The 13,329-nt window shown below is 38.6% G+C and overlaps 1 protein-coding gene across 1 annotated transcript in view; it reads right to left on the bottom strand.

Moving 5' to 3' along the window:
- Positions 1-451: 451 nt before the first annotated feature.
- Positions 452-13,329, bottom strand: part of LOC123249872 — a 26,133-nt gene continuing 13,255 nt past the window's right edge. The window contains exons 5-6 of the mRNA XM_044678970.1: positions 10,081-10,160; positions 452-2,393 (exon numbers count right to left, since the gene is read on the bottom strand). Of these exons, the coding sequence (XP_044534905.1) occupies positions 1,369-2,393; positions 10,081-10,160 (1,105 nt within the window). The 3' untranslated portion in view covers positions 452-1,368. The remainder of the gene's footprint in view (positions 2,394-10,080; positions 10,161-13,329) is intronic.

Genomic DNA, 13,329 nt, shown 5'->3' with positions numbered 1-13,329 from the left:
GCAAGAAAATTTAAAGAAAATATATTATTCTGCAAGTAAAACATACTGATTTCAAAGATAGAATACATGAAAACAACCTAAAGATCAAAGGTCTCCAAGAAGATCATGACAGAAAAATCTTGACAGTATAATGAAAGAAATAATAGAAAATAACTGCCCAGAACTTCTGATCATAGAAAATGAAATTCCAATTTGAAGAATTTATAGATTGTTTCCAGGACAAAAACAAACAAACCAAAGAATGCAAACAAGGCGGGGAATATCAGAACTGGAAAAGAAAAAAAAAAACATTTTAATGCCAGATGGAGGAAAATATAAGCCAAATCAATGTGAATGGAGTAAAAAACTCAATAAAATGAGATAGAGTGACAGATTGGATAAGAAAATACAACCTTCTAATCTGTTGCTTACAAGAAATACATTTAAAAAACACACATAGGCAAAATAAAACTAAGAGGATAGAAAAGTATTTACTATCTATGAAGTGAAGCCAAAAAAGTAGGAGTTGCCTAATGCTATCAGACAAAGGAAAAGCAAACATACAAATAAAAAGAGACAAATATGAAACTATGTAATGCTGAACCAATATAAGTACCACCAATATAAGTACCAAACAAATATAAGTAAAAAAAACACCACCAACAAACTCATATTGTTCTTATGTCTTAACACTCAAATTCATAAAGGAAACAAACATTTGATCTACAAGAAATTTTGGTATACATAGACAGTAATACATATGTAACAGGAGAATTTAATATCTCTATCAGTTTTGGATAACAAACTTCAGGAGAAACTAAAAGTCAGGGGTAAAAAGTCAGGGGTAAAAAAGAGAGTTATTCTGTTTCCACCCCCTTTCATGGGGACAAGGTAAGTTATTTGGCTTCCTAAATTTTTCTGCTTTTTGGGGAGGGCTTCACATCTCCAAATATATCAAACATGTTTTGGGGAACAAACCAATGTAAACAAAATACACTTTTATATTCCCAAACTAATAGAGATTCTAGTTCTGTAAAGGGTCCTTTAAAAAATAAGGGGTGGTTTATACATGAAACTTTCCCAAAATTCTATTAACCATTCCTCCAATATTTGCATATTTTATCTTTTTTAATTTTTCTGCTCCTTCTAGTTAATCTTAAATTCTCAGGCTTTTAATTTTGCTTCTTTTTTTCCCTCACTCAAATTCCTTGCATGTGTTTAGGCTTATGATGGAATAATATTATAAGAGACTTGTAATCTGATTAGAAAAATGAGGGTCAGAAATAGTTTGTGAAAGTTTTCTGTCACTGGACTCTGCCTTCTTCAAGAATTATATACCTTTATGAATGCACCTGAAAGAAGAAACTAAATATGCAATAATTCTGATTGTCAGATCTTCTTGAGAAATACAGTGATAAGGCCTGATATAACAATGGGCAAAACGAACTTTATAACTTCAGAAAGGATATTCTGAGCATTTTCAGACTCCCACCGGGCACCATGATAATATCTCTTGTACTTAGCCTCTTCTTCTTCTGACTCTTTATTCTTCTTATCCTCCAAGTTTTGCTTTTGCTTCTCATATTCTTCCTTTTGCTTTTTATACTCCTCACTTTCCTTCTCCCACTTTTTCATTTTCTTCTCCATCTCTTTCCTTTTCTTTTCCAACTTTTTCATTTCTTCCTCATGCTTCTGGCTGATTTCTTTTAATTTTCTCTCAAACTGCTCCTTGTAATGTTGCTGACGTGCCTCTGTGCTCTTCTGGAGTAACTTTTCCACAGATTCATAATTTTTGGTGGTGTGGTAGGTGTTCCCATTATATTGCACCATGTCCATAATCATGGCCATCAGCTCTGAAACCTGGGTGACCTTCTGGGCTTCATTAGCCTTATTGTTCACTGCACAGTATCGGTATTCACACTTCTTCAACAACTCCTTGAAATAGGAGTCTCGAATGGTTCCTACAAAATCTCCTATGCTTTCTTCTCCTAGATTGTCTTTTCCAGTGAATATGATGACTAAAAACTTCACTGCTTCATCTCCTAGAATCTTAAAAACCCTTTCAATGGCTGCCTTCTCTTCATCGGTGAAACGACCCACTTGCAATACCAGTAGTAGAGCGTGTGGCCCTGGAGAGGATAACGTCATGAAACGAGCTATTTCAGTCAAATTTTCTTGCTCTGGGGTGTTAGTCTCAAAAATGCCTGGAGTATCAACAACAGAAATTTCCATGTTATTCCATTCAGTCTTGGCTTTCTTGCAGGCCTTGGTGACTGACCCTCCTGAGCACTTGGACTCAAACTCTTCCCTGCCCAGGATGGTGTTTCCTGTTGCACTTTTCCCAGCCCCCGTTTTCCCCACAAGGACAATTCGGAATTCTGACCCCTTTGAGCCTCCTTTTCTGTGGTTTGGGTCTGTAGGGAACAAACAAGAAAAAAGAATGAATGACCAGGTTTTGTAGTTGATAGTAATAAAGCCCTGCTCAGAAATCCCAGCATGACGTGAAGGTTCCCTTAGGTTTTACAAGGCTGTGCCAATGGAGCCCAAGATGAAACAGGTCCTAATAATCTGGACAAGCTTTGAGTACGAGCCCCCTCTATCATCTTAGTGAAATTCAAAGATCTTGGTCAGAATAAGGGAAGCCACCTCCAGCAGGTGATTTTTTTGGGGGTGGGGCGGGGGATTAGGAGTTGTTTTTTTAAAGAATTATACAACTGCAAATGTCACTCTTCTTCTGGGGAATAAAATTAATTAATTACTGTTGCTTATTGGAGAACATATGCAAGCAAATTCACATTTATATGTAGTGATATTATCCCCCTCTTTATTAATAATTGAGGTCTCTTCCTCCATGTTAGGATCTTTGTGTGATTTAGAAATTTAGTCTTCCTATCTCTAAAGGATCTGAATTAATAGTCAGAATTCCAAAAGAGAAAAGCAATAATCATCCCTCCCTCCCTCCCAGAAGGCCTTTGATTTTCCTTTGGAACAAAAGGAACCCAAAGCCATCCTTCTACCAGTACTCTCTGGGAAGACTCATGCCCATATTAATTGGTTAGGTAATTTTCATTGTTTCTTGATTCCTTTTCTTTTCATCCTTAGTCAAATGAAAATATACGACAGGGTCAACAAAACCTAAACTGATGCTCTCACATCTCTATGTGGCTATCTTAATAAGTTAGGAACTTTGTGTGATGAAAGTTTATTCCCATATTGGGCAGACAGTATAAAGAAGTAAATGATCATACCAATATAGATTTTGATGAACCCAAAGATCCAAGCTTTGGGGGCAAGAACTCACAATTTGATAAAAGCTACTGAGAAAACTGGAAAGCAATCTGACAGAAACTGCGGAGAGACCCTGCTCTCCATAGTCCAGGGTTCAAGGTGGTGTGACAGCATTGCAGACCTGAATGAATAGAGTCTGTGTTTTAATCATGTGTCCTAAAGACTGTGTTCTCCCAGCCTCAGGCTGGCTTTATTTTTTTATACCCTTTCCCCAAGATTACATACTTGTTGGCATGATTTTTCATTCTCACCATACATCTTTTCCTAGACATAAAACATTAACTTCTTCTGAATTACAAAAATCATTTGATTGATATTCTATGATTATCTTGTTCTTTATGATTAACAAAGGATTCAAAACTTATCAAGAATAATTCATCACGAAATGACTGTGTTGGAAATTACCATTCCCACTCATTCATGAGGTACAAGGGCTTGCATTTCAGCTAGAAGAATGGCTATTTACATTTTAGCCAATCAGATTATTCCTTACTCTATTAGCTGTCTAATTAATGCAGATCCGTTATGCTAGTTGATTATAAAATACATAATTAATCAGAATTCAAGGTTTACGATAAATCTAAGCTGGCCCAAATATTGTTTTAATAGCAGCCTTTCATTTTTCAAAGGTGAGTTTGTTCTGTTCTCTGAATTTGTGGGGTTAATGAAAATAATCCAGTGACTAGCTCTATTTTATGAGGTAAAGGAAAACAATCTGGTGGCTTGCTCTATTTTTCATCCCATGTCCTCCTGTTCCACATCATGGGTCAGGAAGGCTTGAGAGCAGTCTTCCAAGTTTCTGTGTGTGGGAACAGAGAATTCTAAGGTGCAGTATTTCTGGGATTTTAAGATCCTTAGTGTTAACTTACTAATTGCTGGTTTGTTGTGGAGGGACTTTTAGGGGAATAACTATATTATGACATCTAAAGATGGGGCTTTCCTAGGAGTTAGTTGGGAGACCTGTAAGGATTCTAGTAATAGCCTATGATGTTCCTCTATATTTTCCTGGGGCTAAATAAAGATATTGATCACAATAATTCCTATAATAAAGAATGTTAATAAGAGAAAAGTCACACAGGGGAAACTGAGTGGGAAATCCATCCTCCTTTGAATTACTTTGCAAATTCTCGGGTCCATGCTGGACTTTGTCATCCATCATGGACTTCGATGGCTCCCGGAAAGAAACCAGAGAGGCTAAAATAGGTACGTGATTTGGACATAAAGGGTGATATAATAAGCAAATTCAAGGAGCCTGGAAAAATTACCTTCATCCCCATAGATAAAGGAAGAGTTAATGACAAAACAAGAGATAGAGAAGATTATGGGGGTAAAATGAATTCTGAACAAGAACTACCATTGGGTCAACAGAGTTCTCTTTCATGTTTTTCCCAAGATTTGAATCTCTAGTTCCTTTCCACCACTTCCTGCTCATGCCCTAGCTCTCTTTTCTCTGTTATCTGCTCAATGCCGGGGATGAGAATTTAAAATAAAGATTATGAGTTGGGCTTAGATTTGAGGCAGCACTAAAAAATAAGCATACCACAAACTGACTTCCTATAAGACAGTAAGTTTTCCATTTTGTCAGTCAGTGAACAAAGGACAGCAAAACTCAATTATAACCATTTTTGTGGTTGAAAGAGTGCTAGGCTGGGAGTCAGATGATTTAGGTGCAAGTTCTGCTTCTGATGCTTGTCATTCCTATCACTTTGACCCCTTATGGATCTCAGGTTCCTTATCTGTCAAATGAGAGGGTTGGATGAAGTGACCTGTGAGGTCCCTTCCCCTGAGGTTTTCTAGGAGTCTATGGGAATGCAGGAACAAAATCAGAAAATTGAACCCTTAGAAACTGAACGTAATAAGAATGAACACAAACAGATGAGGTTGACTATTTGGAAAAGTGCCCCACTCAAAGAGATGGTTTTCATCTCTCTCATCTGCTGGGGAGACAAGGATTTTCCCAAAATCTTAGCCAGGAACAAACTTAAAAAAGTCTGCCCACTGAATTGGATTTGCTCAGATGCTTTTGTTGTTGTTTTTCCATTTAAGCTCCCCTCTGTTCAGGGGAAGAACCTGAACAAATTCACCCCAATGAAATTGATCAAGAACCTGGCTTAAAGGGGACAGAAAGACAATAATGAACATCTCTGTCCTGAGGAGCATTCTACCAGATGCAGATACAAGAGAACCCTTCATACCCTAGGAGTTTAGTGGGCTGCCCAATATGGACTTGAATTAGTGAGGCATCAAGGTGACAAGGAGACGGAAAATACTCAAGGAATCTTTGATTACATAAATAGTATAATTTTGTCCTGAGTTTCTTACTGAAGATATCATTTCTTTTACATATAACATCTCTAGTAATGTGAGGTATTGAGTAAGATCTCATGCTTTAAAACTGGCAATAAGGTTAAGGGAGGCAGTGTGGGATAATGGTTAGCAAGCTGGCCCAGGAATCAGGAAGACCTGGTTTCAAGTTGTATGTGATGATAGGCAAAGTTCCTTAGCCTCTTAGTGTACTTCCAAGCAATCTCTAAATCACAAGCATCTTTCTTCTGGGATCCATCAACTTGTATGGTTTAATATGTATTTTATCCACACAATACACACACATAAAATTATATTTGAATATAATTGGTTTCTTTTGTAATATTGTATTTTATTTTATGGATTTAAAATATTAATCTGCAAAAGAGTCCATAGACCTCAACTCACTGCCGAGGAATCTGTCCTTAAACCATAAAGGACCAAGAAGTTACTGATCTGCATAGGAGTTTCTGTCATGGGAATTTCCCATGAAATTATAATGCCATTACAAGTCCAGAACAAAAAACAAAGCTTAATAAGATGTCAATTGTCCCAAAAAGCTAACAATCTCTTGGGCAGCATTAAGAGGAACAAAATGGTTTTATAATGGAAAGATGGTCCCACTGCATCTCACTATGCTATGTTACATCACATTCCAATTTAGGTACTACATTTGCAGAAGTCGGGATCATGGGTTTTGGAGCGAGGAAGAATTCTCAAGGTTAGAGAAGTCCATTCCTCTCAAGCCCCACAGGGCTAAATAACTTGTCCAAAGTCACAAAGTCACAAAGTCACAAAGAAATGGAGTCCTGAAGATAGGATATTCCAATAGGAATATTCCTGTTGCTTCCATAGAGCTAACCCTATATATGGAGAAGAGAAATAATTCTCAGGCTTCCTGAAGTATCTTTCCTTTATTATGTTTTCCTCATAGAGTAGAAATGCTGTACCAACCTAAAAGCCTCTTCCAGTTAAAACTTTATACAATACTATGGAGTATTCTGGTCTAAAATTTCCCATATATATTAATTAAATTACTTTCTAGTTTATAACAGCAAATCTACTGTGAACTTAATTAGTATTGACCAGGCCCTAATGATGTATGTGTACTCCAAGTCTCCAGAGGAATCTCAGGTCAAAGGGTACATGAGGAATTCCCCATTCTTGCACCCCTGCAGTGTTGGCTAAAGGAAGATGACATTTCCTTAGCCTTTCCATAGTTGTATAGTGCATCCCCCCCAGCCCCATTTCTAGCTTTTTGATATGCATCAACTATACATTTTCTTAATTGATCGGCATAGATATGTACCTTCCATTTGCATTTCAGATATCAATTAATGCTCTGAAATGTATGATGCACCCTCCTTTGGTATTAAGGACACTTGTGCTTCTTATCCTAGCTACCAAGTGTAATACAAGGTGACTAACAGAAACTTTTTGCTTCTGTAATTTTTAATGGTCACAAAAAGTCAGTTGAACATCTTAGAATCTTCAGAAAGTTGGTTAGAACTTAAAGCTATAAATAGAGGTGAAGTTCCAACTGACAAGGCTTTTACCTTCTGGTTTTTGCTGTGGCTGGAGGCTTTTGCTTTGGCTTAGCCTGTTAGCTGTGGCCTTTTGGCTTGGCTTTGGCCTTGGCCTGTGCTTATCTTGTCTTGGGAAAATTTAAACCTATCTCATTTCTCTGGACCTCTCCCTGATCTCTCCGTCTACATTCCCTGCCTTTCTCCTGAATTTCCTGTGGGTCCTGGGTGGAAGGGAGGACTTAGTGATTGGATATTGTGGGTTTAGTTTCTATAGACAAGTAGAGTATCTCAAATAAGTTACCCCTAGTTTTAATGATTTGATAGAGACTTTACTTAAAAGGCAATCAAATCTCCCAACTGGGAGAGCCGGACTCTCTCTGTCTAAACCTCTCCCCGACCCATCCCCCACCCTCACCCTTTCCCTAGCAGCAGATAGAAAACCCTGAACCCCTCCCCCCTTCTGACTGACTCTGGTATTAATAAATCCCCTTGTTACCTATTCAAACCCTCTGGTGAGTCACTGTGTCGAAAATTAAGACAAGGGCTCAAGGGGAAGGAATCATTTTCTTCTATTTCCTTGAGGGGAGCTGGGGGCATCCATCTTGGCAGGAAGTACCTACCTCAAGACTTCCTCCAGCATCAGTTTGACTGGCAGGGAGGGGCCCCCTTGAGTCCTCCCTCAAGAGACTTTGGAAACTAACAAGAGAAACCCTCCAGCCAAAACCTAAACGTTTCTTACTGGCCCTAGTTACATCCCTGTATTCTCTGTCTCAAGCCTCTGAGAATAAACCTGTTTGAGCTGCCTTTCCTACATACCCCATTTCCTTTATCTCCTCTATACCTTCCCTTACCTTCATTCCTCCTCCAATCACCTTATAATCACCTAATATCCCCTTTTATCCTTCCTCACACCCAAATTGCCTCATTGACCCACTCAGATTACTTACTTTTTTGTAACACAAGGCACTTCATAGTTGAATAGCACATCCCCTCCCCCAGCCCCATTTCTAGTCATGTAGTCTCTGTTGTTAAAAGGGTATAAAAATCCTAGACCCCATCTCTTCATGGAGGCAGTCTTTTACCTGCATCTGCCTCCTGGCCATTCAACTCTCATTCAACTCAATAAATTTCTCTACTTTTAAAAGAGCCTGTCATTCTTGAGGGAACATCCTTCCTGTCTCAGGTTAATATCAAGCTCTTCCACAATACTAAAACTTTAATTCCATCTAACTAAAATGATTAAGTTCATTTCCTGAACCTAACCACAATATTTTCCCTTTGAGAAAATGGGACCATACCTATTAAGACTTCATGAAATAATTGTCAATATTCCATCATGAGAATTTATTTTTCATATACTGTATTAATTCCTATTTATTAGGGAGAATTACTATGTATTCCTCTGTCTGGGATCTGGACCCATCTAGTGTGCTACTTTTCACATTTTCGTTGTCCTCAGGAATCCCAAAGAAAGTCTTCCTTTTTAAGAGAATTTGGTTATTAAATGAAGGAGACAAGGATTCTTTTCCTGTGAACAAGACCTGTCCTCCTATTGGGATGAGAAGGGTTGGATAGGATGATGGATGAACTCTTAGTTAGCTATCATCAATTAAAAATGTCTTGGGCTGGTCAAGGGAAAGGCTTATTAATGAACTCCTAAAAATCTATTTATCAAACAAACACAGCTGGAGTTTCCCCTGGTATGAGAGACAACCAGGAAAACTATATCACTTTATCAGTTATAGGCTGGTCTAAGCAATAAACCTGATATAATCAATACATTTATATCCTTACCCAAAAATCAGTCTCAAGATAATTTTAAATGTAACACCTTTTTGAATACCATCATTTAGATGCAAATGTTTTAACTTGAAGTCCAGCCATAAGTCACCCAAATTGGATCTGAAGAATCTTATAATCCTTTGGGCTAAATATAGGCATTTACCTGGAATGATGGTGTCTTTGAAGGTATTATCTAGCATCCTTGGTTGGTTGGCCACCTAGACCTAGCCATTTCACTCATTTCTCAGATTCAGATATTATGATCTCTTTCCTTTCTCTCTAATAGTGTTCTTCAAGAGTGTTAATTGGAATTTGGGAAATGCCATTTAAAAGTATAAATATATTTTCTATGGACACGTGGAAACTATCAAACTATATTTCCCATGGTCCAACGGGTTTCCGGTTCCGGTTCTTTGGGCGTGGAGATGCCTGCATCACCACTCATAGAACAGTTTAAATGAGAGGAAATCCAAAAATAAGCCCTCTCTCTGAGCTAGGAGACGTGGGAAGAGAGGTGAGGTAATTATGGCTGAGGAGGCAGTTTTGAATTCTTACCAGCTCGTGGTCTAATGATTTTATCTCTATCAGCATGGCTTTAATTAAACTACTAATTTATATTATTATATCAGTCTTTATCATTTTTAATCGTAACAGGAGAAAATTAAGGAGCTCCTAATGACATCTATTCTCAAGCTGAGCATATTCTGCAGGCAGGAAGAAATACTTCTACCCTGATTCTGTACCCCTGAATCAAGTAGCCCGTTGAAAGAAAATCCGGGTCTAAAATGTTACCAATATCTGGGTTCATCACAGACAAAATCTATGACTGGTCCTGGTAGAGAGCTAAATCCACTCTAGGTTATGGGAAGAGATCAGGAGCACTTCATAGCTTAGAAACTCCTGTCAACACAACTTCTATGAATGAGAGGACTCCCACTAACCCTCAGGTTCCCACTATAGATGATTGTGGGTAGATAAAATCCAACTAGAATAGTCTTACCAATTTCTCCCTTATTTACAGGGAGTCTTTTCAGTTGCTGAAAACTTAGTTTAGCATTTTCTAGAATGATGCTAGAAAAAAAATGGCAGAACAGGGATTTTGAGTTCATGGTTAGCAGACACCCGCCTCCCCACAAGACAATGTCAGATTTGGAACATTCAGAGGAGGGAAATCTCTCCTTTGGTTCTGAGCAATACCTACATTGGGTGGTCATACTTTTCCTCAGACTCATGTCTTTTTTTTTTTTTCTTAGTGTGTTGCTCCTGGTCAGCCTTTGTCCCCTGCAACAAAATGTTTAGGAGTAGTTAGACTTCACGTGACAAGTACAAAGCCATGAACTCTCCTTTCTTGTGCAATATCCAGTAGGGAACCTGTTCCCTGTCTGTGCTTAGTGGTCATTCACTGAGTCCTTGTTGCCAAACTGCCTTTTCTGAAACTATCTCTTCCTTCCTCAAATGATATTTCCCTTGAAATTCCCAGGAGTCTGTAGGAGATTATTTTTAAGACCCAATGCTTTTTGTATCCTAATGATTTAACTAAAGTTTGTGCTTTAGGAGTAGGGAAATGTAAAGGGAATGAGAGAAAGAGAGAGAGAGAGAGAGAGAGAGAGAGAGAGAGAGAGAGAGAGAGAGAGAGAGAGAGAGAGGGAGACAAACTGACAGACCAACACAGTCAAATGCTCATTGATCTAAAGGGTCCTTGGAAGCCTTCTAGTTCAACTCCTTANGAGAGAGAGAGAGAGAGAGAGAGAGAGAGAGAGAGAGAGAGAGAGGGAGACAAACTGACAGACCAACACAGTCAAATGCTCATTGATCTAAAGGGTCCTTGGAAGCCTTCTAGTTCAACTCCTTACTTGTCCAAGCTCAAATAGGTAGTAAATGTCAGCATTGGGATTAGAACTCAGGTCTTGTGAAACCAGAGCCAGCTCTTTATAGACTATAATGTCTTCTTAACACCATTGTATGGGGAGAGAAGAGAATGGAAATAGAAAGGCCCTGGATTCTGTTGCTTAAAACAACAATAACCACAAACTTGGAGACTGTGAGTGATTTACATCTCTATCAACTATGAAAACTCCAAGATGGGAAAGCACTATAGAACTGAGAGCTGGAATAAACTTTCTAATCATCTCCTCTTATATTGATATGTGAGCAAACTGGCCAGAATGGGGGGTAGATGGGGAGATTGTTATCTGCTCCCACTCAACACACAACTCAGAAGGGCTGCAGAGCTGGTATTCCAACCCTGATCTCTGACTTCAATACTAATGCACTCCTACTTCTTCTAAATGAAAGCTCCAGCTGAAATCAGGAGGCCAAGATCCTAGTGACTGTGGACAGACCTCAAGCCAAGGGTCAGCTTTCCCTCTTTACACTGGAGAGCTCAGCTCTGCTCAGCTCTCCCAGTTGCTAGCCTTGTGTAAAAGTATAAAAGGAACCAAGGAGTAAAAGGAGAAAAATGGGCAGATCAGTGGGCAAGGTAGTCCTCTATCTTGCTCCCACTCTGGAGAATTTCCTCCCCATAGCAAAACTGATCTTCCCTGCCAGCAGGACCAGAGGATTATTTTTTAAATAAATTATTTATTTTGTTAAATATTCCCTAATTATATGTGAAATATTTTTAAACACTCATTTAAAAAATTTTGGATTCCAAAGTCCCTCTGTCCAATCTTTCCCTCCTCCTTGAGAAGACAAGCATTTTGAGATCAGTTATACATAGAAAGTCACGTAAAACATTTCCAAATAAGCCATGCTGCCAAAAAAATACACGAAACAGGGGAGAAGTTCTTCATCTCATGTCCACAGATCCCAAGACATACTTGTGATGGAGGTGGGCAGTGACAGAAGTGGGACCGCCATGTCCTAAAGTCTTGTATTCCTCACCAGTTAGCATTAGCTAAGCATAGACTGCAAAAGCTGTATTATTAGCACTAGCCAGGCATCAATGGCCAAATCTGTATTGCTAAGCATTTAACTGTTGCATATTATTAATCAGTTATAATAGTATTGTACTATTTCCTTCTGTATTTACATCAGTTATACTGATCTTAGGCTGAACTGTACCCTCCCAACATTTCACAGGGAGATACATGCATTCCAGGGAGCTAGTGAGGCTTCTCCTCTGTTGGGATTTTCTGCCTGAAATGCCCTAGAAAGCTCAGGGATGGACTATTCAATAAACATGCAAACCCTGATCCACCCCATGGGCTACCCCACCAGCCCCTACCATTCCACCTGGGTGGGCACTATTCCATTAGCCCCAAGGCTATTCCACCAGTCCTATTTCACTGCCCTAAACCTGTTCATACTTCTGCGAAAGAATGGAGTTTTGAGCCTCCCATTCTTGAGGGGAGACTCTGCTCCAAACTTCGGAGTGTTTCCCCACAATGTCTGGACAGATTCCAAGAAGTCTATGAACTTGAAAGTGAAAAAAATTATCTCCACTTACCGTTAAAAACAAGTCTTTCCCCTCTCACCTCTTCAAAATGGAACCACCAGATGGATTCAGGAAGCCAAGATTCTAGGGAATGTGAACAGCCCTAAGCAGGAATGATTAACTTTCTTTGTTGCGTTTTACATGAGAAACGAAACTGAAAGCATGGATATGCTAGGATATTTTGGCACACAGAGCTCTCATAAAACTTCCTGTTGTTCCAATGAAACATTTCTTTAAAATGTGAAAAACAAAAGAAAAGAAAAAACAAATCACATCAAGAGAAAGGATACGGAAGATTAACCAGAACACAAAAGGGGTCCATGAGGCACAATGTGCTATCTGGGCTTAGGCAGCAACAGGAAAATTGCAATTCCCTTAATCATTTTTTTGGATTTTTTAAAATTTGGTGATTTAACAGCTTCTACTACTAGTCATAGTTTTTAAATCGAATTTTTTTCTGCATTAAATTGTTAGACATCTAAGGTATTCTCTACTCAACTGTTATAAAACAAACAAAAAATATATTCTGAGTTTAATTAACTTTGATTTTTTCCCCCTTGAATTTAGAATTTGCAGCCAACCTCAGCATTCTTTGACAGGATAGAAAACAGAGGAGGTATTTAAGCTTTGGGGCTATATTTCTCTGATGTCAGCCTTATCAGAATATACTGTTGTCTGAAAATCTCTAAAAGAGTCAGGCTCTGGTCCTTTGCTTTCCAAGGTTCTTTTGTCTGATGAGTAGATGTTTCCTTCAAACTCAGAGAACACAGAATTTTTTTGTTTCCTCCACAGTTATAAATCACTTTCCTCTCTCTGAACTTCAGATCAAATGAAATAATGTCTCTGAAAATTAAGCCTCTGCCAATATGAGCTGCTATTTTTATGAGAAAGTATGAGGTGGCCTCAAAATGTCTCCCCCCCTCCTTGACTGTAGTAGCCTCATCTTCCTCTTATATCTGGGGTAAAATCTCCAAGTCCCTTAATTTCTCTGGGGTGTTCTCACCTATAACATGA

Source organism: Gracilinanus agilis, chromosome 5 (assembly GCF_016433145.1).
Source record: "Gracilinanus agilis isolate LMUSP501 chromosome 5, AgileGrace, whole genome shotgun sequence".
Taxonomy (NCBI): domain Eukaryota; kingdom Metazoa; phylum Chordata; class Mammalia; order Didelphimorphia; family Didelphidae; genus Gracilinanus; species Gracilinanus agilis.
This window is presented reverse-complemented; position numbering and strand designations above follow the sequence as displayed.